The sequence below is a fragment of the Pelodiscus sinensis genome, chromosome 21 (assembly GCF_049634645.1).
Source record: "Pelodiscus sinensis isolate JC-2024 chromosome 21, ASM4963464v1, whole genome shotgun sequence".
Classification (NCBI taxonomy): Eukaryota; Metazoa; Chordata; order Testudines; family Trionychidae; genus Pelodiscus; species Pelodiscus sinensis.
The window spans coordinates 18,693,167-18,718,301 of NC_134731.1; the positions used below are offsets into that span (position 1 = coordinate 18,693,167).

Genomic DNA, 25,135 nt, shown 5'->3' on the forward strand with positions numbered 1-25,135 from the left:
GGAATGCCGGCAAATCCCGCCTCCCCGTGCCCGGGAAGGAGCCTTTTCCATCACCCACATTCCTGACCCGCCCCCCGGGTGCAGCGGAGCCGCGAGGCTGGTCCCCCGTTCTGTGCGCACACGGATGCAGGCAGCCCTCTCCCAGGCACCTGGCGCCAGCGGGAGGCCCACGCACTCCGAGCCAGGAGACCACAGCCCCTGCCAGGCACACTCGCTGCGCTCCCCACCAAAGCTGCTCCGCTTCCCCTCCCCGGGGCCTTCGATTCACGGCACTTCCCGGCCACTCACCGACCCCTGCAGCTGGAAGCCTTCATCAGGGCCCCGCGGCTCGGCTGCCCTGGCAGGCTCCGGGTCTCCGCCTGCTCCGGGCTGTGAAACGGGCGAGGAAGGCCGGGGAGAGCAGCGGGGCAGGTGTGCGGGGCTTTGCCCTGGCAGGCAGCTGGCAGTGCTCCTGGCATCTGAGCAGTGGGTGCAGGGAGGGAGGAGCTGGGCGGGGCTGCAGGCGACGGGCGTTCGTTGGGGAGGAGAGCCCCTGGGTTCCCCATGGAGCAGGCTGGAACGGAGACTGGGAGAGCCGACAGCCTGCGGGAGTGAGGGATGTCTGGACGCTTTCAGCAAGGCGGGGGGGATCTGGGCTGGCACCGAATCTGCCGATTCTCCATACAGAGACATGGTCCTCACAGAGACCTCCCGGCACATCTGGAACATCTGTAGCTGGGACAGCTCCACCAGGACACTGCCGGCGGTGGGCGACGCAACCTCCATCACCTACAACAGAGAAACGGGCAGGGGTCCTCTCCTGGGCATAAGTCCCGGCTCCCAGGAACCGATGGAGACACGCCTGAGCCAGCAGCAATAGCAGCGGCTGCACACGTCGGCCCACGAGCCGAGGTATGTGGCCTCCAGCAGCCACCTCCCCCCTACTGAGGCACGTGGCCTCCAGCAGCCACCTCCCCCCTACTGAGGCACGTGGCCTCCAGCAGCCACCTCCCCCCTACTGAGGCACGTGGCCTCCAGCAGCCACCTCCCCCCTACTGAGGCACGTGGCCTCCAGCAGCCACCTCCCACCCTCCTGAGGCATGTGGCCTCCAGCAGCCACCACCCCCCTACTGAGGCATGTGGCCTCCAGCAGCCACCTCTCCCCTACTGAGGCACATGGCCTCCAGCAGCCACCTCTCTCCTACTGAGGCATGTGGCCTCCAGCAGCCACCACCCCCCTACTGAGGCATGTGGCCTCCAGCAGCCACCTCCCACCCTCCTTAGGCACATCGACTCCAGCAGCCACCTCCCCCCTACTGAGGCACATGGCCTCCAGCAGCCACCTCCCACCCTCCTGAGGCACATGGCCTCCAGCAGCCACCTCTCCCCTACTGAAGCACGTGGCCTCCAGCAGCCACCTCTCCCCTACTGAAGCACGTGGCCTCCAGCAGCCACCTCTCCCCTACTGAGGCACGTGGCCTCCAGCAGCCACCTCCCACCCTCCTGAGGCATGTGGCCTCCAGCAGCCACCTCCCACCCTCCTGAGGCATGTGGCCTCCAGCAGCCACCACCCCCCTACTGAGGCATGTGGCCTCCAGCAGCCACCACCCCCCTACTGAGGCACGTCGACTCCAGCAGCCACCTCCCCCCTACTGAGGCACGTGGCCTCTGGCAGCCACCTCCCCCCTACTGGCCTGGCCTGGCCTGGGCTGGCCCAAAGCTCCGGCAAGGGAGCGGAACAAGGCACCGCGGCTGCCCAGCCCCTCGGCAGCTGGAGAGGCGGTGAGTCTCAGCAGACAGAAAGGGGAACAGGTGACCCCAGCAAGCTCCCCACTCTCCCAGCATGACTCAGCCTACAGAGGGGTCCTTGGCTGCGCCGGCTGAGCTCCAAGGGGGCAGAGCGCAGGCCGCCAGGGGAAGCCCTTGCCGAGCCGCTCTGAGGAGGGCCAGCGAGCCGAGCCCTCTGCCCTTCTGGCCATTCCCAGGGCAGCCGCGCTTGAGATTTCCTCTCGGGCTCAGATTCAGCCCCTCCCCCCGGCTGTAGGAGAAGTTTGGCTATTTTACAAGCCAGGGCTGCATCTTCCCCTGCCCGCCTCACCCGGGAGCCTCCTGCTGCCCTCATGTCCTGGGCCTGGCCTCGCCCCACAGGCCGCCTGGCTGCCTCCCTCCTCGTCCCCATGCCCTGACAGCCTCCCGGCCCTGGGCGTTGGCCCGGGGAGCGGAAGGGACTTTCCAGAGCCTGCAGCTTTCTCTCGCGGCGCTCGGGCCTGCAGTGCTCCCCCTGCCGGGCACCGCCCCCACTGCAAAGGGAAGCCCAGCGCAGGGCCCGGGCAGTGGGCAGGTGGCGCTCCCGCCAGGGGCAGCACACGGCAGGGAGTCCCTGGCTCAGGCTGGGCTCCAAACCCCAGCGAGAGAGGAGGCTGTGGAGCCTGGCTCCGGCATGATCCCAAATGTCCCTCCCCAGAGCCGAGCCCCGAAAGCTCCACTCGTGGATGGGAGTGGCTGCCCATGGAGCACGAGGAGCTGCCTCTCCCGGGCCACCCGGCCTACGGGGGGAGAGGGGTTTGCCCATGAACCCAGCCAGGTGGTTCTGTTAGTCACGACGGTGCCACAGGGGTCCAGGCAGGGCCCGGCAGGAAGGGACCAGGGCTCCAGCTAATAGGAGTGAACCGTGAGAACAGGCCAGCGTGGCTCTGGGCTGACACGGAGTCGCTGCGCTGCCGGGCTCAGCGGGGGCCAGTTCTGGGCCCCACGTTTCAGGAGAGACCCGGCGAAGTGGGAGACGGTCCAGAGAAGAGCAGCACGGATGCTGAGCCGTGCAGTGATGAGGGTCTACTAAAATGTGCCCCAGGAGGGGCGTCCAAAGGGCTGGGCTTGGGGAACGGAGAGGCCGTGGCAGAGAAGGCCCTCGCCCCGGGCTCTCCGGAGTAGCTCTCCGGTTCACTGCCCGGCTTTCAGCGGTGCCTGCGCAGGCAAGCTCTTCTTTCTGCTGCTCCTATATGCCCCGCTAGCTCGGCCGCCTTCCTCCCTGCCCCCGGCAGAGCGCCCACTCGCCCAGGGCGCCCGCGCCTCAGCTCAAAGCGATTCGTCAGGGGGGTAGTGGGGGGTTCACGCTCTTTGTGGGCGTGCTCAGTGCAAGCGAAGCAGCAAATCGGGGGAAGGGACACGACCATCCACACGTCCACCTGAATCGACTGCCTTGGATTTGTCTGAAACGTTCAAATGTGGAACCCTAGAGCCCCAGGGCTGCAGAGCCCTCAGGAGGCATCGAGTCCAGCCCCTGCTCACGGCAGGACCAGCCCAACGAAATCAGCCCAGCCAGGGACTCACACGCCCCTAGGGACGGAGCTTCCACCCCTCCCCAGGGAGCCCAGCCCAGCGCTTCCCACCCGCCCAGGGAAACAGCTTTTCCTAATCTCCAACCCAGACCTCCCCCACTGCAACGTGAGCCCATCGCTCCTGGTTCTGCCCCCATCTGAGAACAGCCTCTCTCCAGCCTGCTCTCAGATCCCCCCTCACTCTTCTCTGCTGCAACTGAACAGACCCAGATCCCTCAGCCTCTCTTTCTCGGTCATGCGCTCCAGCCCCCCCAGTATTTTGGTCGCCCTCCGCTGGACCCTCTCCAATGCGTCCACATCCTTCCTGGAGTGGGGCACTTTCAGCCAGCTGCTGTCCCTGGCCTGCGCTCACTGACGTGCTAGGGCCCAGGTCTTTTGGCCGTTGAGGTTTCAGCTCCAGGCTCTGGTGCAGATATGGCGTCTTTCGCATCCGCACCTCGCTCACTCAGCCAGGATGCAGCCCCTTCCCCACCCCCCCCCCGGGCACTGCTGTCTGCACAGCCAGAGAATCAGCGTCACCCACATGGCTTCACTGGACCCTCTGGAGCGTCCCTACAAATGTGCCTGTTGCCCCCAGCCCTTCCCTCTGCCCCGCATGCAGCCTGGCGCCGCGCGGCTGGTACCTTCTGCCCATCGGCATACACGGCATAGCCAGTCACTCGCACCCCGTTGGAGGAGCCCTCTGCGTCGATGGTGACAGGCAGCCAGCTGATCCCCAGGATGCCTGCCGAGGGGCCCGGCTCTGCTTGCACATCCAGCGGCGCATCGGGGGACCCTAGGAGAGACGGGGGAGATTTGCCTTTGATCTGTCAGGGCAGCGGCTCCGTCCAACTCCTCCCAGGAAGGAGGAATGCAGGAGGGCGGCTCCTCTCAGCCTCGGGAGACCCTCAGGGCCCAGCAGGGACCGCGTCCTGCTTTTGCTTTGGGAGCCTCCACGGGCAGGGATCAGGCGTTTGCCAAAGGCCGTGTGGATTGGATCGAGTTCTGCAGCCAGGCGCAGGGGTCCTGCTACTGCCGCTCAGCAGCTTGGCGCGGGAAGCGTCTGACTCGGGCAAACGACAGGAGAGGCCTGGCTGCGCTCGGCGCTGGGGCAAGCTCGGGGGCACAGCATGCACCATGGAAAGGGCGAGCCAGCCGGTGTCTGCGCCGGGCAGCCGTTCAGCGTCGCCAGCCCTCCCACTCCGCCCGCCACGTGCTGGCTCGGCGCCTTCTCCGCGGGAGTCCTGCCCCCGCGCCACGCGGCACTCTGCCAGTCAGAAAGCGCCTCGGCGCGGCATTGCTTGTCCCCCAATACCTGCCACGGGAGTAGTGAAGTGTATCACTGCTGAGTCCTGCTCCCGCCTCTCCTGGGGCAACTCCCAGAGCACCCCGGGGGGCCGGGCCTCCACCTTGGCCACATACTGCGTGCTAGGGCGCAGGCTGCGGAAGGTGTACCAGTAGACACCTGGCTTGGCGCTGTGGCACTCTTCCTCGCCAAGGTACACGGCGTGGACGAAGTTGCTGTCGCACGGCACCCACGTCAGCTCTGCCGAGGTCGCCGTCACGCTCCGGACTTCCAGCAGCCCCGGTGCGGGGCAGACGCCCGGCCCGACGCAGAGCGTGCAGCGCAGGGCGTCGGAGCGGCCGTGCTCGGCCACGCTTTGCACGGAGACGCGGTAGGCTTTCCGCTCCAGGTCCACGTTCTCGATCTCGGCCTGCGTCTGGGCGCCGCTCTCGACGCTCTGGCAGAGCTCCGCGTCCACGGAGACGTCGTAGCGCCAGACGGCCGGGCAGCCAGCTGGCAGGAGCGGCGGCTCCCAGCCCACCACAATGCTTCTGGGGAGCTGTTTGAGCAGAGTCAGCTTTCGCGGGTAAGGCACTGCTGTGTGGCGGACGGACTCTTCCCGGTCTCCCGGCCCGCTCAGCGAGGAGCTGGCGCTGGTCTCGGCGCAGGAGTCATCGCTTTTTTCTCCGCTGCTCGTGCTCCTCCCGTGGCTGGAGCTCTGGGTGAGGTCGCTCGCTTCTGGCGGCAGGAAGGCCACAAGATCGTCGTCTGGAACGCGTTCCACAAAGTTGGAGGGGACCAGCCCTCGCCTGCCATCCATCAGCTCCCCTAGAGGGACACAGGACACCTGTTACCACCCTGCCTGCCCTCCAGACTCCAGCCCCAGCCGTGGGAGAGAGACCAGGGAGCCGCATCCCTGCCAATCACTAGCCCACCGAACCAGCCTGCTGGGGCACGGCACGCAGCTCTCGGCTCCCTCCAATTTCTAGCACTTTGTCCCATCCGCTCCTACATGTCGCACCACAAGGGCTCTCCCTTGAGAAGTTCTCTCCCGGCTGCCTTGCACGGCCTCCCTGAGGAGACGTCTGCCTGCAAGGCCGCTGGCAAAGGGCAGTGGGGGCACCACCCTGGGGGTACGGAGGGGCCCGGTGGGAGCCGCATTCTGGCTATGAGCTAGCAGAGGGAGACACACACAAATGGATAAAACCACTTCAGACTGGCCACGTTGAAGCACAAAACCTGAAATAAATGTCGGCTTGAGCCAACGGAACACGCTCTGGTTGCCCTGAATCCAAGGCAGGAAAAAGAATCATTTCTAGTTGATCAAAACTCTTTTTTGAGATTTCAATTCCATTAAAAAATGTGAAATGTTTTCGTTTGAACCAACCCGGCTTTCTTTGGGTGCTTGCCCCTGAACTGAGGCATCTCGTAGTCGCTCAGCTCCATTTCTGAGTGCGTGGGGACACCGAACACCGGCAGGGTGGGAGGGGGTTATGTTGTGCAGCCCACCAGGGCGCTAGCAAGTTTCTGGGCTGCTAGGAAGCGCAAGGCAATTCTCACGCCTTGGCGCAGGGCTGCATGGTGGCATTACCAGCTCTGTGGGACGCATACAGCTACGGAGTCCGAAAGAATTCAGACACAGAGAGGTGGGTGAAGTCCAGGTTCCAATAAAGCTCACGGCAAAACTCCAGTTCACTTCAATGGGGCCAGATTTTCACCCTCAGGACTTAATGCAACCCTGGCGCAACCATGAGTAAATGCGTTTCTCTTAGGACTGCAGGCCCGCTCTGCCCGTACGAGCCTTTGTGCCCTGATCGCTGCAAAAGCCATGAAGCTTCCCCCGCTTTCCCATGATGCCAGGTTCTCACCTTCAGAGTCACGCCTCGTTCCCTGGCACCCACCTTCAAAGAAGCCGTCCTCATCCATGTGCCCATAGACATAAATATACTCTCCAGCCGTCAGCGGCAGCTCTGCCTCTGGGTTCTCATTGGGGCCGTCCAAGGGGTTATAGCTGAAACCGATAGAGCAATAAAACGTACTTTGTACAGCAACTTCCCCTGCTCACACGGGAGCAGCGCATTGGTCCACGCAGGTGGGGCTCCTGCCTCTGGGCGTGGCCAACGCTTCGCAGGAGGGCAAAGCACAACCTGGATCCTTGGACCCAACCATTTTGAGTCCTAGGCTAGGTCTAGAGGACAAGCCGCTTTCGAAAGAGCGTCTAGACTGCAACCACTTCTTTCAAAAAAGCGAGCCGCCCCAGGCAGTCTGGGCACTGTCTTTCGAAAAAGCCCAGTTTGCACGCAATACGGCTTCTTTCGAAAGCACTGCGAAAAAAGGGCGTTCTTCCTCGTAAAATGAGGTTTACCGCGATCGAGAAAAATGCCGCGTCCTTTCGATTTACTTTCTAAAGAACGCGGCTGCAGTCTACATGCAGGGGACGTTTCTTTGAAAAAAGGCCATTTCTTCCATGATGCCAGGTTCTCACCTTCCACCGTCACGCCTCATTCCCGGCACCCACCGTCAAAGAGAAAAGGCTACTTTGTTTCGAAAAAACACTGTAGTCTAGACACTCCCCTAGTGCAGGGCTCAGCTAAGAACATAAGAGCGGCCAGACGGGGTCAGACCAAAGGTCCATCCATCCCAGTAACCCGTCTGCCCACAGTGGCCAGTGCCAGGTGCCCAGAGGGAGTGAACTGAACAGGGAATGATCAAGCGATCTCCGTCCTGCCATCCATCTCCCCCTCTGACAAACAGAGGCTGGGGACACCATTCCTTGCCCAGCCTGGCTAATAGCCATTGATGGACTTAACCTCCATGAATTTATCTAGGTCTCTTTTAACCCCTGTGTGACGGCGAGTCGGGGTTCCCCGACGCTGCAGCCCCGTCGCAGCAAGAACAGGCTCTGCCAGCCGGTAGAACAGGGGGGTTTATTGCTTCTCCAGGACACAGCCCCGCACAGACGTGACGTGTCTACAGGAGTCAGGGCCAGGATGCCTCAGCCCCCTTGAGATGGGTCCCTGGGCCCCTGGATTCCAGCCCCTCCTTAGTCTGTCCCCTTCATGGTTCCTGCCCAAGACTGACCCTTCCCCCAACACTCACTTCCTTTTCCATCCCTTCCTTTAACTGGTAGAACCGGTTCGGTCTCTGTCATGGGGGTCCCAAGACGCCCCCCGCTGGGCAGTGCTACAGACAGCGGCCAGTAGGGGTCGCCCACAGGCCGAGCACAGCAACCGGCACGGTACTGACACTACGTCACCCTGCTACATGCTGGATCCATTCATGGTGAGCAAGTGATTGTCCCCGGCCATTTGCAGCTAAGAGCCTCTTATGCCTTTAAAATTATATTTGCATATAACGAACAGTAAATGGGCACACGTGTTTCCCACACCTGTCTTGGATGTCAGCATTACTGGTTCACAGTCATCATCAGAGCTGAGGAGAAAACGGGGCTTTATTCTGTGGAAAATTTTGAATTTTTGCTGGAAAACAAAAGTGAAGCCAAAACTTTTCAGCCTAACCCTGAATGTGTTTGGTCACGAACTGGACGTTGTTGTTTGGCAGCTGCACGTTTTCAGCTGTTTGGGTGCCTGGCTGTTCGGTGGCAATGGGACATGTTCTCCAACAAGAAGGCACTTTCACAAAAACGATGCGTCACCAACCCCCCCCCCCCCCTTCCATGAACAAAACAGTTTCAAAGAAGAAGTTTTCATCCAGCCCTATTGGTTCTGTGGCTTGTGAATTTGCTGCGTTTTGACACGTGCAACGGTTATTTTTCTTCGTCTCCCTCCATAGAACGGGGGCGTTCCCACACTGTACCGTAGGCACCTCCATCGACTCCAGCAGCTCGTCCCCAGCAGAGGCTCATAGAAAGGAGCAAGAACCCCCAAGTGGGTAATTACGGGACAGCCTGCTCCACTCATCAACCCTGCAGCCAAAACTCCCCTCAGTCCGCCCTTCCCTTTGCGCAGAGGCCCTGTGTGGAGTTCGGTACCTGTAACGAGCTAGGAAGACCTGCAGTTTGGCGGGGCCGTGGCTCTCTGGCGCTGGAATCAAAGCGACGCTATCGGCATCCAGGTCTTCCATTTCGCTGGCAGTGTCCACCTGAGAAAGGCATGGCACGGAGGCTGCGGCTGACTGGCAGAGCAGGGGCACAGAGCCCCGCCTGGAAGCCGCGAGGGGCTAAGCTCTCTGCAGGGGCAGCACTAGGAAGGCAGCCTGGGCAGCAGACACACGCTCGGCTCCAGGGCACAAAAAGACAAACTCCCGCCAGGGGCCAGGGATCTCTGGAGGGGTCAAAGGGCAAGGCGCTGGCAAGGGGCCTGGAACCTCTGCCGTCCCCAGCAGCTGGGAAAAGGCTACATGCCGGGACCCGGCTCCTTCCCCCGGTGAGACCCAGGCCCTACGAAGGGCAAAGACGTTTGGCTGTTGTCTGCAGCTATTGAGCAGCCAAAGGCCGGAGCTACGGAAAGCAGAGCCCAGACGAGGTCAGGGGACAAAGGATGGAAGCCGGGCGTGGGCACAAGGCCAGAGGGTCAAAACCAGGGAGCCAGAGGGGCGCAGAGCAGAGAACCCTGCTCCTCCCAGGCCTGCAGGGAGCCCGAGAGGCCGCCCAGAGGAACTCTGGCCAGATGCGGGTTGAAGGCCTGGCAGCCACAAGGCTCCTGCAATGGTGGAGGGTGCCCGGGCAGGGCCGGGAGCAGGCCAGCGGGTCTGGGACTCTGCGGGGCCGTGGATGGGTGTCGATCCGCAGGTGCAGGGCAAAGGGCCGCCGGAACCTAAGGAGACGCTCCTCGAGGTGTGAGAAAAGGGCCTGCAGCCTGGCCCCTAGTGGTAGATGCGCAGGGTCTCCCTCGTGCCGCAAGGGCAGGTGGTCGGGGCGGGGAGGGGGAAGCCATGTACTGAGCCTGTGGAAGACCTGGCAGCTACTATGGGCCAAGGTGAAATGCAGGCTGGGCCCGGGCTCTGTGTGTGATGGAGTCAGCGTGTCACTGGCAGGGGCTTATACTGTGCAGACCCCAGACGGCGGTCTGCCGGAGGATGAGAGAGCTTTCTCCCCTCCCCTCCCCTCTTCTCACCTCCCCTCTTCTCCCCTCTCCGTCCTCACCTCACCTCTCCCCTCCCCTCCCCCTCCTCTCCTGTCCTCACCTCCCCTCTCCTGTCCTCACCTCACCTTTCCCCACCCCCTCCTCTCCTGTCCTCACCTCCCCTCTCCTCTCCCCTCCCCCTCCTCTCCTCCTTTCCCCTCCCCTTCTTTTCTCTCCCCTCCCTCCTCTCCCTTCCCCTCCCCTCACCTCACCTCTCCCCACCCCCTCCTCTCCTGTCCTCACCTCCCCTCTCCTTTCCCCTCCCCCTCATCTCCTTCCTTCCCCTCCCCTTCTTTTCTCTCCCCTCCCTCCTCTCCTCTCTCCCTTCCCCTCCCCTCTTCTGTCCTCTCCTCCCTTCCCCTCCCCTCCCCTCTCCTGTCCTCACCTCACGTCTCCTCTCCTTGCTTGGCCTCACCTCACCTCTCTGCTCCTCTTGGGCATCTCCCGGGGGTTGTGAGTGGGGCCAGACCCACCTCGTCTACCCTCCTGGCCCCTGGGAGCAGCGAGGAGCACTGGGGAGGTGCCTTTAGCCTGACCTGTCTGCCTGTCTAGGTGTTTGTACCACTCCCACCAGCGGGGCACAGACACGGCCCAAGGCACTGCGTGTGGCCGTGGCCCTCGGGGAGAAGGCCCTAGCTGGTAGATTGCCTGGCTTGCTGGAGGAACCTCTGGGGCCATGAGGGGAGAAAGTCGGGGCAGTTACCCTGAAACTGTCAGACAGTTCATGCTGGGGGGATCCGGGCTCCACTCCTAGCTAGGACTGTGGCTACATCCATTGATCAGTCTGACTCAGTGATCCTGCCAGTACAATGGGGATAATGGCATCGGTTCCCCTCGCAGGAATGCTGTGAAGCTTATAGAGGGCTTGTGAAATTCCACATGCTAAGCACGAGGGGTGGGCCTAAAACTCAGGTTCTCCAGACTCCCGAACATACTCTGCTAGGCCGGGAGCCCGCCGGAGAACGGACATTGCGTCAGAAGAACGAGGCGCTGTCTTTCCAAGCCGAGATCTCCACAAGCCCCCTACGATCTGTTGGCAACATTCAATGAGGGAGGGGGCAGGACTGAGCCCCACAGGAATGCAGAGACCTGCGGGGGGCGGGAGCAGGGCCGAGATATCACTGGGTCTGAGAGGGGGAGAAAGCAAAGCCATCATAACCTGGCCTCGTCCGCTGTCGCCAGCGACTGGCCCTTCGTGACGGTTCCCTGCCCCAGCTGCTGTTCAGGAGTCTAACGGGATCCGCTGGAACGTTGCACCGGCCTCGCTGCACCGCTCTGTGCCCGGGACAGCGAGCTGAGGGCATAGGCCCGCATGCTGCTGCAACCCAGGGCCGGGACGGCACAACGAGACTGCCCAGGACCGAGTCCATCCGGGAACAGCCCAGGGACCTCGCTGGGAATCCCTCAGGGCGGTTCTTGGCTGCCCACACCCCTCAGGCGGTCAGCAAAGAGAGCAAATCCCTCTTCCCCGGGCTCTCTGGCTCTGGCGGCAGTGCGGACTGCACCGATCCCTGCGTGCCCTGCCCACCAGAGACCGACCAGGGCACCGCACACAGCACTGACCTCGGGCGTGGGGCAGGACGTGGGACTCTCCGGCACGGAGTCCGATTCCGAAGGGCTGGGCTGTGACGCCCGCCTCTCGACTTGGCTCCGGGACGGGGCGGCAGCGCCTGAGGCTGGAACGTGGGTGGCACTAGACGCGGGGTCAGGGATCGGAGGCTCTTCTCGCCCTTCCTCGGGGGTCCTCCGGGTGCCCTGGGGAGCAGGACGGGCCGGGGCAGCAGCTGGCTCTGGAAGCAACATTCCATGTGTTACGCCAATGGCTGGCAGAGCCCGGCTCCAGTGCTGGGAGCACCCAGGAGCCCAGGCTGTGGACAAACTCTATGGCAGGGATCCCCCCCCCAGGGTTCGGCTCAGCCCAATTTTCCCTCCCACCCAGAATCTCCCCCAAAGCTTGGCTCAGCCTGGCTTCCCCTCCCCCACAGGATCCTCCCCCAGGGCATGGCTCAGTCCAGCTTCCTCTCCCCCCAGAATTCCCCCCGGGGCTCGGCTCAGTCCGGCTTCCTCTCCCCCCAGAATTCCCCCCGGGGCTCGGCTCAGTCCAGCTTCCCCACCCCCCAGGAGCAGTGACACTGGAGTTACTGGGAGATCGGTAGAAGCTGGTGGGGAGCTCGCTGGGGCCTGCTGGACTGGGGGGGCTGTCGGCTCCAGCCCCAGTGCGAGCGAACTTCCACCGCCTCAACGCTAGTGATCGCCTGCCAGCTGAGGCTCCAGGAAGCCCAGCTGCCCCCGGCCCTGTGACGAGGCTGGCTGGGCCACGGCAGCAGCTGGCTCAGGATCTAGCTCGGCGGCCTCCCACCCGCTGAGAGCCCCACTGCGGCAGCGCTCGGCTTGTCACTTGCAGCCACGTCCTCACCCCTTTGCGCCGCCCCGGAGGAACCGAGGAGCCGGGCTGGGTAAAGGCTCTGCCCAGGGCGTCCCATGCCCCACAGCGGCGAGCGAAGCCATTCGGGGCAGTGGCTGTCCCAGGAGAGATCGCCTCGCCCGCCTTGTCTCTCGGACAGCAGTTCTCAGCCCACGGGCCACGGGCCACCTGCGGCCCCATCAGCACACGGCTGCCACTCACACACGGCCTCAGGGCCACGCACCTACTATAGCTGGTGTGAGCCTGCGGCCCACAGCGTCACACAACCCTCGGGGGGGACGAGCCCTTAGGAGTCCTGGCGTCCAGCCCCCTGCCCAAGGCAGGACCAGCCCCAACTCAATCAGCCCAGCCAGGGCTCTGTAAAGCCAGGACTTACACACCTCTAGGGACGGAGATTCCACCCCTCCCCAGGGAACCCAGCCCAGCGCTTCCCGCCCGCCTAAGGAAACAGCTTTTCCTAATCTCCAACCCAGACCTCCCCCGCTGCAACTTGAGCCCATTGCCCCTTGTTCTGCCACCTCTGAGAACAGCCTCTCTCCAGCCTCTTTGGAACCTCCCTTCAGGGAGTTGCAGGCTGCTCTCAAATCCCCCCTCACTCTTCTCTTCTGCAGCCTAAACAAGCCCAAATCCCTCAGCCTCCTCATAGGTCATGCGCTCCAGCTCCCTAAGCATTTTGGTTGCCCTCCGCTGGACCCTCTCCAATGCGTCCACATCCGTTCTACAGTGGAGGGCCCAGAACTGGGCACAATACTCCAGATGTGGCCTCACCAGAGCCGAATAAAGGGGAATAATCACTTCTCTGGATCTGCTGGCAAAGCTCTTCCTAATGCAACCTAATATGCCATTAGCCTTCTTGGCTACTAGGGCCCCCTGCTGACTTATCTCCAGCTTCTCATCCACTGTAACCCCCAGGTCCTTTTCTGCAGAACTGCTACTTAGCCAGTCGGTCCCCAGCCTGTACCAATGCTTGGGATTCTTCCGTCCCAAGTGCAGGACTCTGCACTTGTCCTTGTTGAACCTCATCAGATTTCTTGTGGCCCAATGCTCCAATCTGTCTAGGTCATTCTGGACCCTCTCTCTGCCCTCCAGCGTATCTACCTCTCCCCCCAGCTTAGTGTCATCTGCAAACTTGCTGAGGGTGCAATCCACCCCCTCATCCAGATCATTAATAAAGATGTTGAACAAAACTGGCCCCAGAACTGACCCCAGAGCTTGATGCCAGCTGCCCACTAGACCTGGGAAGCTGCATGTGTCCTGCAATGGTCAATGGGGGGAGAACCCCGGTTGTGGGGACTCTCTGGCCTATACCAAGCCATGCACAGCACAGCAGATGCTACACACACCGATCTACTGCATCTGAGTGACGAGTAGGAAAATGGTTGGCAACGTTTCCCCAAAGCACTCAGTCCCTCAAAGAACATTGAAACAAAAGACAGGACTATGCAGCACTTGAAAGACTAACAAGATGGTGAGTCTCGAAGAACATTGTGAATTTCAAACATTTTCAAACAGCTTTGAGAGCTGATTTCAGTGAAAGGGTGGCAAACGATTCCGCTTTTGTTAAAATATCAAAGTATGGAAAATGCTGATCAGACTTAATCTAGTCTAGAAAAACGTGTGCGCAAAGGCGTGTGGCCATGTTATAAGTGTAGAATAAGAACACATCTGCCAGGGGGCAGAGCTATGGGTTTCGGCAACTTGTTAGATCTTTGCCACCCCACTTCATACTGTAACTCTGGAACCGACACCCAGGAGATTGTGTCCAACCCATCAGACCATCAGCAACAAAACAGTAACAATTCTGCAGAATGCTGCAGCTTTTATTTGTCAAAATAAGTAGGGCTGTCAAGCAATTCAAAAATGAATAATGACTAATCACACACGAATCATACTGTTACGATCCAATACCATTTACAGGCATTCCCCGGGTTACATGGATCCAACTTACATCAGATCCTTACTTACAAACGGGGTGAGGCAACCCCGCACTAGCTGCTTCCCCCCAGCAGACCAGGGAGACGCGAAGCTAGCGCTCCCCCCCCCCCCAGCAGACCAGGGAGACGCGGAGCGGCTTTTCTCAGCAGACACCTCAGCTTGAGAATAAAGGACTGAGGGAAGTGAGGTGTGGGAGAATAAAACTGAGCTCTGGAGAAATGTTTGGCTAGAGTTTCCCCTACAATATGTACCAGTTCCGACTTACATACAAATTCAACTTCAGAACAAACCTACAGTCCCTATCTTGTACGTAACCCAGGGACTGCCTGTATTTCAATATTTTGGAGGTTTTCTACGTTTTCAAACGTATTGCCCAATTACATCACAGAACACAGTACCGTGCTCACTTTATATTGATTTTTATATATAACGAAATATTTGTAAATATTTCTTTACAAATATTTGTGCCATAAAACAGCCCAAAAAATAGTCCAGGAAGCCCCACGTTAGAGCGGGTGGTGTTGCCGCTGTTTCTCTGCAGGTGGGAGATTCCCTGTTGTGTCCCCTCCCTCTGGGGCACCTGGCCTCTACCACTGCGGGCAGATCGGACACTGGGCTGGAGGCACCTTTGGCTTGACCCAGCCTGGCGGCTCTGATGCTCTTACGTAACAATTCATTTGTCAGTCGGTTGTTTGGAACTTGCAACGCATTTGCCATAGAAACAATGTGATAAATGGCAGTTAGGTTCCCGGGCCAGCCCACAGAAGCCTCTTTAACACGGATGATAGCTGCAATCCTGCGGATTTGCAATGAACAATGGTAGAAATAGCTTTTATTCCCTGAGTGCCGGTGCTGGAGGAAGGCAGGGTTGGTTACAGGAGGGGGAAGAGGTAGGTGGAGATTCTGAAGGGACTTTTGGAGATTACCCCAGCCACCATCCCTCCCCCTGTGGGCTCAGCCCCATCCCCCGGTCATCTGCCCCCGCCCCCACGTGGGCTGCTCCCAGCCCTCTCTCACCAGGAACCAGCCAGCAGCGCGAGCACGGGCCGCAGCACTCTGGAGGAGCAGGAGACGCAGGCAGCCTGCAGCTGGAGAGACGCGACCGTTTCCCCTCCAGAGTGCGGCTTTTCTCCAGCCACTGGCTGCGTGACCCCCCTTGCTCCTCTGGAGTCCTCCGGCTGCTCGCTACCACCTGGGCCCCTTGCCGGCTCCCTGGTTGCAGGCTTCTTTTGCTCACATGTTCGTCAGGTGGGTGTTTGAACTCGGGGAGTGCCTGTATTTTTTGAGTCACCTCACACAAGTAGGGGGGTGCAATCGTTTTACTGGGAAGGTTGAACTTATCAAGGCAGAATTATGTACAAAAACTAAATGCACTCAGAAAAAAACCCCATGCAAAACTAGAGAGTCCATTCAATGCTTGTTCAGCCAGTCACTCAGACAAACAAGTTCCCGTCATTTGCAAGGATACTGCTGCCCACTTCTCGTTTACAACGGCACTAGAAAGTAAGGGTGGGTGTTTGCAGGGCGCTCTGCTAGCCGGCCTCGCAAGATATTTAAGTGCCAGATGCGCTAGAGGTTCGGCTGCCCTTCCAGAGAGCACGTGTCCAAGCTGATGTTGGGTTTGCTCGATAATGGCCCAAAGCCGTGCAGACTGACACCATTTCACGTTCGTGGCCTGAGGCAGATGCCACCAGTAGCAGGTTGATTTTCTTTTTTGGTGGTTTGGGTTCTGTAGTTTCCGCATTGGAGTGTTGCTCTTTTCAGGCTTCCGAAAGCGTGTTCCACACCTCATCCCGCTCTGATTTTGGAAGGCACTTCAGATTCTTAGCCCTTGGGTTGAGTGCTGTAGCTGGCTTTAGAAATCTCACACTGGCACCTTTTTTGTACTTTGTCAACTCTGCCGTGAAAGTGTTCTTCAAGCAAACGTGCTGGGTCATCATCCGATACCGTTATAACATGAAATATCCTGCAGAATGCAGCTAACACAGCAGGAGGCATACTGTTCTCCCACAAGGAGCTCAGTCCAAATTTAATTAATGTATTATTTTTTCAATGCTCATCCTCAGCATGGACGCGCTGGCATGGTGGCCAAAGCATGAAAGGGCATATGAATGTTTAGCAAATCTGGTACGTAAATACCTAACAATGCTGGCTACATACCTATTCTCACTTTCAGGTGACCCTGTAAACCAGAAGCGGGTGCCATTATCTCCTGCAAATATAAACAAACTTGTTTGTCTCAGCTATTGGCTAAATGAGAAGTAGGACTGAGTGGGCTTGTAGACTCTAAAGTTTTAAGTTGTTTTGGTTTTCAGTGCTCTTATGTAACAAAAAAAATTGACATTTGTAAATTGCACTGGCACAGTAAAGAGATTGCATTATGGTACTTGCATGAGGTGAATTAAAAATACTATTTCTTTTATCATTTTACAGTGCAAATGATTGTAATAAAAATAATATAAAGTGAGCACTATACACTGTAGTCTGTGTTGTAACAGAAATCAATGTATTTGAAAATGTAGAAAAACATCTAAAAATATTTAAGACATTTCAATTAGTTTGACAGTGTAATTAATCATGATTAGTTTTTTAATCGTGATTATTTTTTGAGTCAACTGCATGAGTTAAATGCAATGACAGCCCTAAAAATAACACAATTTAATTACGCCTGTTTCAATTATTCTGGGTCATTTATTTCAAAATACCTGTCAGAAAGTATGTCCGTAACGATACGGACAACAAAAAAGATTATGGAAATGGTTTTTGAGCAATGGATTCTTTACTGGGCATATCAATACAGAACTCCGAGGAACAATTCATTGAAACTGCAACACAAAACTGTATTTCCTATCCCACCCCCCACGCAGTTCAAAGGTAGGGGGAGCCAGGTGTGATGGAGGAGCTGGGAGAGGGGGAAATAATTGGGAAATGTGAATGTGAAGAGTTGTTGGGTATGGGGGGGGGGGGACAAGTATGGAACAGCCTGGGGCAGAGGGGGCTTTTCCAGTGCGGATCCTGGCTGCCCCTTAGCCTCTCCCATACAGTCAGGCACATGCCCTGCGCCCCTATCTCTGTGCCCTCACTACGCCCCCCTGCCCCTACATGCCCTGCCCCCCCCTCTTGGCCCCTGCCCCCTAGCCCTGAGGAGCCCGGTCAGCCCAGGCACCGCCCCACCTGCCTGTTCCCCCAGCCCGGCCCCTGGGCCCCGCAGGTGGGGCAGAAAGCACTACCCCCCCCCCCCCCCAGCTGCCTGGGAGCAGCGGCTCTGTCCTAGTGCCGCGGCGCCCCCTGCTGGGCAACTGCAGCAACTTTTCAGCAGAAGCTTTTTCCTGAACAATGTACAGTACTGTAAAATATTTGCAGCTTATTAATTATGCATGCACGGAGTGGCACAACATCCCCCCCGCCCCCCTCAGTGGATGGTGCTGGGGAGTCCCCTGTTCATTGTTTCTCAAGGACTCTAGATAATTGCTTTCAGGGTCTTCAAGTACAATGCCTGGTTTGCCCGTCAGCCCCGCAAAGAGCCAGGCTAGTGACCAGTAATGCAAATGCAACCAGGCTGAGCGATCATTTTCCTCTGGTTTACGTGGAACTTTGCCCCAAGCTGGGCACAAATTTTCAGAAAAATGCCCTTTCAGTCAGCCCTGAACCATCTGTGGCTCATGCTGACTTTGCTAAACAGTTTCCACTCCACCCAGAAATGCTGCAGCACTCCAGGCCAAGGCCTGCAAAGGTGGCTCCCTCTCCCTGGAAAGGTGACACTGAAACAAAAGCTCTCGCAGCAGCCCAGACAAACCTGTGTTAGACCCGACTCAGAGCGTTCTCCGGCGCTGCAATTCACCACCAGCCTCGGAACGGGTCACTTTTCATTTGACTCAAAACAAAGCTTCTCTCCAATCTTTTCAGACAGACAGCAACCCCCAAGCCCCATGCACTCTGCTCCACGTGGGATTTGCGTGGTGCACGAGTCTTGTGAAGACCCTCTGCACACGGGGAACTTCATCCCTCCCAGAAGGAGCCCCGAAGATGCCTGGCTGATTTCCAGAAGGGAGCTAGGATAATCTCGTTTCACCTCCTGCATGACTCCGGCCCGAAAGCATCTCCCTTGGCAGAGCCAGAGACCCCCTGCACAGTGGAAAGCTCCCGGGGTGGAGAACCCACCTCCTCCCTTGGTCAGTTCTTCCATGGCCAGGGAGGGCACTTGGTCAGGGCTGCCCCTTACGAAGGGCCCGGCTGCTGGCCCTCGGCCCTCTGGCATGTTGCCTTCAGTTTAAACGCACGTGCTCTGGGGGCATCGGCCCCGGCTCCAGGGCCACGGCTGGGCTGCACGTGTGGGGGCACCAGCAGTGACTGCACCCGCGTCCTCCCTAACGCACGCCCTCTGGCGCGGGCCCACGGGGCGTGAACAGGTGAGAGGCTCGTTCCCATTATTGCCCCGGCTGGTTCTCGGGGCCCTTGGGGAAGCCAGCAGCCAAGGCATTAACTGTACAGCGCCCGCCGGCCTCTCGCAGCAGTTACCCTTCTCCCACTGGCAACACTGGGGCTGAGGGACGCAGCAGCAAGGCAAGAGCGGGAGCTCAGGAGTCACCCCGGCTGAGGTCGGAGGGTCGCTCTTCCCTGCCGGTGGGCGGACACGGCGCAGTTCCTGCGAGAGGTGGCTGAGCTGCTCCACGTGGCTCCGGCACTGGTCCTCCAGCGCTTGCACCCGGGCCTGGCAGGGAAGTAAAGCACAGTGAGGCGCAAACCCAGGCCTGGCCTGGCATGGGCTGGGAGCAGCAGCAGCCTGTGCCGTGTCCCGCAGCCGGGATTCCCAGAGGGGCGAAAGGAGGGAGGTGCCTGACCCAGCAGGCAGCAGAGCCCCTGGCCACCCACCCTTTGAAAACCCCTGTCCCAGGGGACAAGTTCAGGACTGGACCCACTCTGAGCCCCCTGCGACCTTCCATGCCTGCTCCCCTGCAGGAGAACAGGGAGGGGCCTCGAAGCATCGGAACAGATGGGAAGGGTTTTCACATCCAAGTCACATCTCCAAAAGGGGCTCCACCAGACCTAGCCAAGCTAGGCTCCTGGGATGGCCTCCAACAGCTTCCCCCCCAGAACTGCTGGGAGCCTAACAGTCCCCTCCAGGCAGGGTTCCCCATAAGCTGTGCACTCGGGCAGCCGCCCAGGAGAGAGTCAGATGCCGCCCAGCTGATTGGCAGAGCGCCCACAGCCAACAGCAGGTGTTTCTCCTGGTGGTGCACATCCACACATGCATTGGTGCATACAACAAAAGTTATTCCACACATGGCTAGAAAAAATTAGAGGGCGCACTTCCTGCTGGGCCAGGTCCCTCCACAAGTGAGACTCCAGGGAGCAGCAAAGGTCCAGAGTCTGCACATGAACCTGCACCCGCCCCATGCTGTGGCACAGCCCCCCTCCAGGAACTGCTTGCCAGGGGACTGGTCTGAACGTCTCCTCGGGAGATGCTGGGGAAGCGTCCGACATCCTTTCTATGCAGCGGGAGGGTTTGCTCCTGCACCTCGATAAGACGCCTTTAAAATCCAGCCAGCTCCCCCGGACTCCTTCCCCCTCGCATGAGCCTCCCCGGGGATCCTGCCCATCAGTTCCCTGAGGGAGCCACAGGCTGCTTTCCTAAGTTCAGGGTCTGAATTCTGCTGCTCTCCTGCTTCCCTTTGGCCAGGACCCTGAACTCGACCGTCTCGTGGTCGCTGCTGCCCAGGGTGCTGCTCACTCCTACTTCCCCTGCCAATTCCTCCCTGTCTGAGAGCAGCAGGGCAAGCTGCACATGGCCCCTGGCTGGTTCCTCCAGCACTTGCACCAAACACCTGGATGGTTTGTGCACTGCTGCATGGCTCCCCTGGTCGTGTCCCCATCCCTGCCGCTTCCTGCAGCTCCCATTGGCTGGGAATTGTGATCTGTGGCCAATGGGAGCTGCGAGCGGCCGCACCTGGGGACATGCAGGTAAATAAAGCGTCTGACAGCCCACCAGGGCTAACCTTGGCAAACTGCGTCCAGCCCTACCCTGCCTTGAAAGCTGCGCGGCCACACAGCAGAGAGCCAGGTGCATTGCTTGCGAGGGAAGAGTCCGACCCGCAGAGCAATGAGCCTTGGGGGTCGCGGCCTGGCTTTGCCTCCCCGTCTCACCTCTAGCAGCTGCACGGCTCCGGCGTGTTCCCTTTCTGCCGCCGCTTGGGCCTGAAGTCAAACAAGAGACAAGGTGTGACTGCCCAAGCGCCCTCAGAGCTCTCACCTCGGCCGCCCCGTCTCACGAGGCAGCCAGACTGGTGCGTGAGCCTGACCCAGCCACAGGTGCAGGGATGACGGAGACCCCCGGGTGGGCAGAGCCCTCAGGAGGCATCGCGTCCAGCCCCCCGCCCAGAGCAGGACCAGCCCCAATGAGAGTCCACCCCTCCCTAGGGAACCCAGCCCAGCGCTTGCCCACTGCTTAGGGAAATTGATTTTCCTAATCTCCAGCTCAGACCGCCCCCCCCCCCCCCCGACCGCAACTTGAGCCCATTGCTCCTCGTTCTGCCCTCGGCTACCACCGAGAACAGCCTCCTTCCAGCCTCTTGGGAACCCCCTGCAGGGAGCTGGAGGCTGCTCTCAGACCCCCCCCCCCCCCCCCCGCTCTTCTGGAGACTAATGTGCTTGCTCTGAGGACTACAAACCTCGGCACATTCAAAGGCGCGTGTGTGAGAACAGCCCCTTGCAGTGCCCCTGGCACAAATGCACTTGTGGGGAACGCTCAGGCCCGGCCCCAGGCCTGGCCCACCCAGGAATCGTCTTTTCCCAGGGGTTCCCGAGCCCCCGCACACGCTGCGCACCTGCTGCAGCCACCCGACTTCCTCCTGCTTCTGCTGCAGCGCCAGCAGCGCCTCCTCGTGTGCGGCCTCCAGCTGCTGCCTTCGCTCAGCCGCGTGGTTCAGGTGCTGGAGAAGTAGTGACACGTTTAAGGGCAGCCCGGTCGCAGCACGGCCTCTCGGAGCTCTGCGGAGGGCCTCACCCGCCACGTCTTCCCCAGGGCCATTAGCAGACCATGTGTTTTCCCCGGGTTACTTTCCAGGGTGGAGCCCCAGCACGCACTGTGCAGATTCGTGGCCTCCCCGAGGGCTCACTGAGCCACGCCAGCAACATACATGGGGTTCCCAGCAGCTGCAGGCAGCTCTACGCCGCCAGTGCCCTACAGCTGCAGAGGCAGGACAGGTGCGCTGTGCTGGGCATGCCAGGCGGGAAGGGTCATCGCACACCCGGCGCTCTGACCACACAGCCCCCGGGGCGCAGCCCCCAGCAGCAACTCGAGTCTCCCGACCGACAAGGCACCTGAACAGAAACCTCCCTGTGGAAGGCAGAGGAGCCCAGCCCGAGAGATTCCCTGTGTGCGGGGAGCAAAACTACACCCCAGTGACCCAAACGAACCCACCCTCCATCCTTCCACTGGATCCTGGCCCAGGTGGGCTTCTCGCCTGGCAGACCAAGGAGCACCAGGGAACCGTGATGAACATCAGAGCGGCCATCTACCCAGGGCCAAATTTCAGAAAACCCTCCTCTTTCGGAACATCCCTTATTCCTCTCACCGAGAGGAATAGACGGATGCCAGGAGAACGCACCTGCTTTTTCAGAAACTGTTCCGAAAAAGTGGACACCCTCCCTGGAGGCGGCAGAATTTTTCTGGGATACTAGAGATATCTCGGAAAAACTGTGCAGTGTGGACAGAGCCCCTGTTTTATGAACCTCTCCTCTTACGGCAGCCTTTCCAAACCCCTCCTCATTTTTGTTGCCCTTTTCTGAACTTTTTCTAATATCTTTCTGAGGTGAGGCGACCGTGTCTGCAGGCAGTATTCAAGATGTGGGCGCACCACGGATTGATACAGAGGCAATGGAATATTCTCTGTCTCATTCTCTATTGCTTTTTAAATTAGGCCTAATTATTCCTAATTGGTGCCTCATAAATCTCCAATTGCACTAAGAGACAATAACAACCACGTGTCTCCTATACGACCTGCCACCAAGCAGGCACATTCCTAGGTCTCGCTTCTTGCTGCTCATGGCCGACCTTAGACATCGCTAAGAGGCCTCCTGAAGCAGTGTTAGATTAGCTGGTGGCGAGCTCAGACAGCCCAGACTCAGTAAGACAGAGGGACCATCCTGTCCTCTCCTGGTCAGACCAATCTAAGCAGGGTTTCAGGTGTCCACAGGCTTCTCCACAAGCTCTGCATCCCACCAACTTTCAGCACCTGCTCTAGATCCTCCAGCTGGGCTTGGAGTCCTTGGCTCTCCTGAAGAGCAGAGTCCCGTTCCTTAGTAACTAAAAGCACCTGCAGCTTCAGCGCAGCATTTTCAGAGTCAACCTGTGGCGAGAGGAGAGCTGATCAGTGCCAGTGCCCCGGCACGCTTCGTATCAGTCATGGGGCGCTGTCATTTTACACCGTCTGAACCCCACCTGAGACTTGGGCTGAGACACGCCTTGCGTTGCCAGTGACCTCGACCTGCGCCTGACTCTCCCCTCGCTCCCACAGGACCCCGCCGCAGTCATGCGAACGCTCCTCCCTCCGTCTGTGCTCAAACAATTCATGAGTTGTCACTACTGGCTAGTCACAGTCTGGATTTGCTACGGAAGCCACCTCCCGTCCCCTGGGTGGGCTCCTGGCTCTGATCTGTGCTGCGGAGAGCCAGGCTCTGCAATCTGGGCAGAGTGATTGTGGGCTGCTGACCAGCCTCCCTACGGCGAGCCGCACTGGTGGGACTGTATGGCTGGCCAGCACTGCGCTACCGAGAATGACGGTCCTGCCACCCCGCCCCAGCAGCAAACCAGGCGCTGCTTTTGGAAGCTCTGCCCTGGCACTTTTCTGCATGGAACCGCCGTGCGCCACAGTGTGAAATTAGTAATAGATCTCAGCTTCGGGCGTGGCCATGACGCACGGTGGGACAAGGCCAATATTGGATACGTGTGTTTATAAGCAATAACATGACTGATATATTTAATCACTTCTGTCCAGCATGGCGTCCCGTGAAGGCTTTCTCCCTAGGAGACCACCCTGCTCACTTACACGGTCGGGATGCTCTGCGGATCATTGATCACTGCCCTCTCCATAGCAACGCTCAACGTCTCACTGAAAACTGCGACCTTGTCCCCTCTGTCTCCTTGTCTCGAGACCAACCAGCCCAGTTGGCTTTTCTTCAACTTTGCTTCATAGAGCGGGGCTTCTAAATCGTGCAGCCTCCGTGCTGCCCTCTCTGGGCTCTCCCATTTAGCCACGTTTCTCCTAAGGTGCGATGCCCAATTTGCTACGGTTGTTTTGAATTCTAATCCGGGCCCCCAAGGTGCTCACTCCTCCTCCCAGCCGGTGTCCCCGCAAAGTGCGTATGTCCGCTCCCCTCCCCGCAGCACCGGCCACAGGATGGGCCACACTGGCAGGGCTCGACTAGGCCCGCCCTCCTGGGTTCCCAGCCAGCCTTTGATAACCACCCTGTCCGTCTGGCCACTGCTTTCCCTTGCCCCGGTGCTAAGCTCTGCTTGGGGGGGAGTTTTGCAGCATCAGTGTAAACAGAAAATAGAAGCCAACGTTCCACGGAGGGAACAAGAGCTTCCCTGGGTACCTGTTGGGCCCATTCTGCCTTCCCCTTCAGCTGAGTGTTCTCCTGCGCCAGTCGCACGTTTTCCCCCTGCGCGGCCTGCAGCTGGGTTTCCTGCCCGGGGAGAATGAACGCGTTACTCCCCTCGTGTTCCCCAGGCAAGAGGGGAGCAGGGGGCTGAGATGCCCCGGCTCCCCGCAGGGGCAGGCTCCGCTTCTGTGCATTGCTGTGGACCTAGGAGATGGAGCGAGAGGCAAAGCCTTCCCCCAGGCCGGGCAGTGACCGGAGCGGTGGTGATCTCTCTCGTGATGGAGGAATTGTACAGAATTCCGTTCTCAGACACGCCTGGGGGTGGATGTCAAAAGCTCCAGAGAAGGGAGACAGCTCGACTGACTATCGGACTGGCAGCCCGACCTCCTGCAGTGAGAGTCCCCGCCGCGGTCCCCGGGGTGAGCCAGTCTCCCCCTATGCACTGGGGGCCGGCTCCAAATGAACTGCATCCAATCCCACAGCCAGCCCTACTGACCTCCGTGACTTGGGGCTCCCCTACGGGAGTCAGGGCCCCACAAAGGTAGATCAATTTGTGGCCAAGCCACTGATCAGAACAGCCACCATGTTCCTACCGGGCATGTTCCTTCACATCCCAGCCACCACACCATTGGCCGTGCAAGGGCTGCGGCTCGGCCAAGAGTCGTGCAGGGGGCTGCTGGCCCCTTACGGAACTGTCATGGCTTTTGGTTGTCCCCTCACAGGAGCAGGAGAAAGGGGAGGAACCAAGGAGAGGTCTAGCTGCTGAGACGGACAGTTTCCTAGGGCCAATGGGGAAAGACCAGTGCTCTGAGTCACTCACATGACCGGGGTGGACAGGTGAGGAAGCCAAGAGCCCAGGGCCATCCTAAGGGGGGACTGGCATGGGACAATCCCCGAATCCACCCCAGGCCCTATAAGGGTATGTCTACACTACCACCCTAGTTCGAACTAGCGGGGTAATGTAGGCAACCAGAGTTGCAAATGAAGCCCGCGATTTTAATTTCCCGGGCTTCATTTGCATAAAGCCGGGCGCCACCATTTTTAAATGTCCGCTAATGTGGACTCTGTGCCGCGCGGCTACACTGCTGCTTTTTTTGTAACGAACCACCTTGTAAAGGGCCCTCATTTTCAGGATTCCTTTTGCTCCTAATGCACTTTTTAAAAAACTCCATATTGTTCTTAACTCTGCTGGCCATAGATTTCTCCCTGTGTCCCTTTGCTTCCCTCATCAATTTTCTACAATTCCTTGCTCCTGATTTCTATTCATTTTTGTCAACATCCCCTTTCTTCCGTATGCTTAAATATTATAGCTGCCGTCACGTCCTTTCTGAACCAGGTCACAGATTTAACCAATATAGCCTTCTTCCTTGACTATGGCTTTTTAGGCTTCTTTTAAAGTATTATTAAACAATTCCAATCATTATTCAATTTTTGTTGATTACGTTTTTCCTCACAGATGATTTTTAAGACTGAAAGGGACTTGTATTATCTTTTAAGATGACTCCTG

General features: G+C 59.0%; 1 protein-coding gene across 1 annotated transcript in view; it reads right to left on the reverse strand.

The window, feature by feature from the left end:
* Positions 1 to 25,135, reverse strand: part of TSPOAP1 (TSPO associated protein 1) — a 98,529-nt gene that overhangs the window by 22,194 nt on the left and 51,200 nt on the right. The window contains exons 8-18 of the mRNA XM_075905055.1: positions 23,623 to 23,712; positions 22,260 to 22,373; positions 20,850 to 20,954; positions 20,170 to 20,220; positions 18,544 to 18,736; positions 11,229 to 11,455; positions 8,573 to 8,682; positions 6,483 to 6,592; positions 4,612 to 5,409; positions 3,941 to 4,092; positions 289 to 768 (exon numbers count right to left, since the gene is read on the reverse strand). Coding sequence (XP_075761170.1) covers positions 289 to 768; positions 3,941 to 4,092; positions 4,612 to 5,409; positions 6,483 to 6,592; positions 8,573 to 8,682; positions 11,229 to 11,455; positions 18,544 to 18,736; positions 20,170 to 20,220; positions 20,850 to 20,954; positions 22,260 to 22,373; positions 23,623 to 23,712 — 2,430 coding nt within the window. The remainder of the gene's footprint in view (positions 1 to 288; positions 769 to 3,940; positions 4,093 to 4,611; positions 5,410 to 6,482; positions 6,593 to 8,572; positions 8,683 to 11,228; positions 11,456 to 18,543; positions 18,737 to 20,169; positions 20,221 to 20,849; positions 20,955 to 22,259; positions 22,374 to 23,622; positions 23,713 to 25,135) is intronic.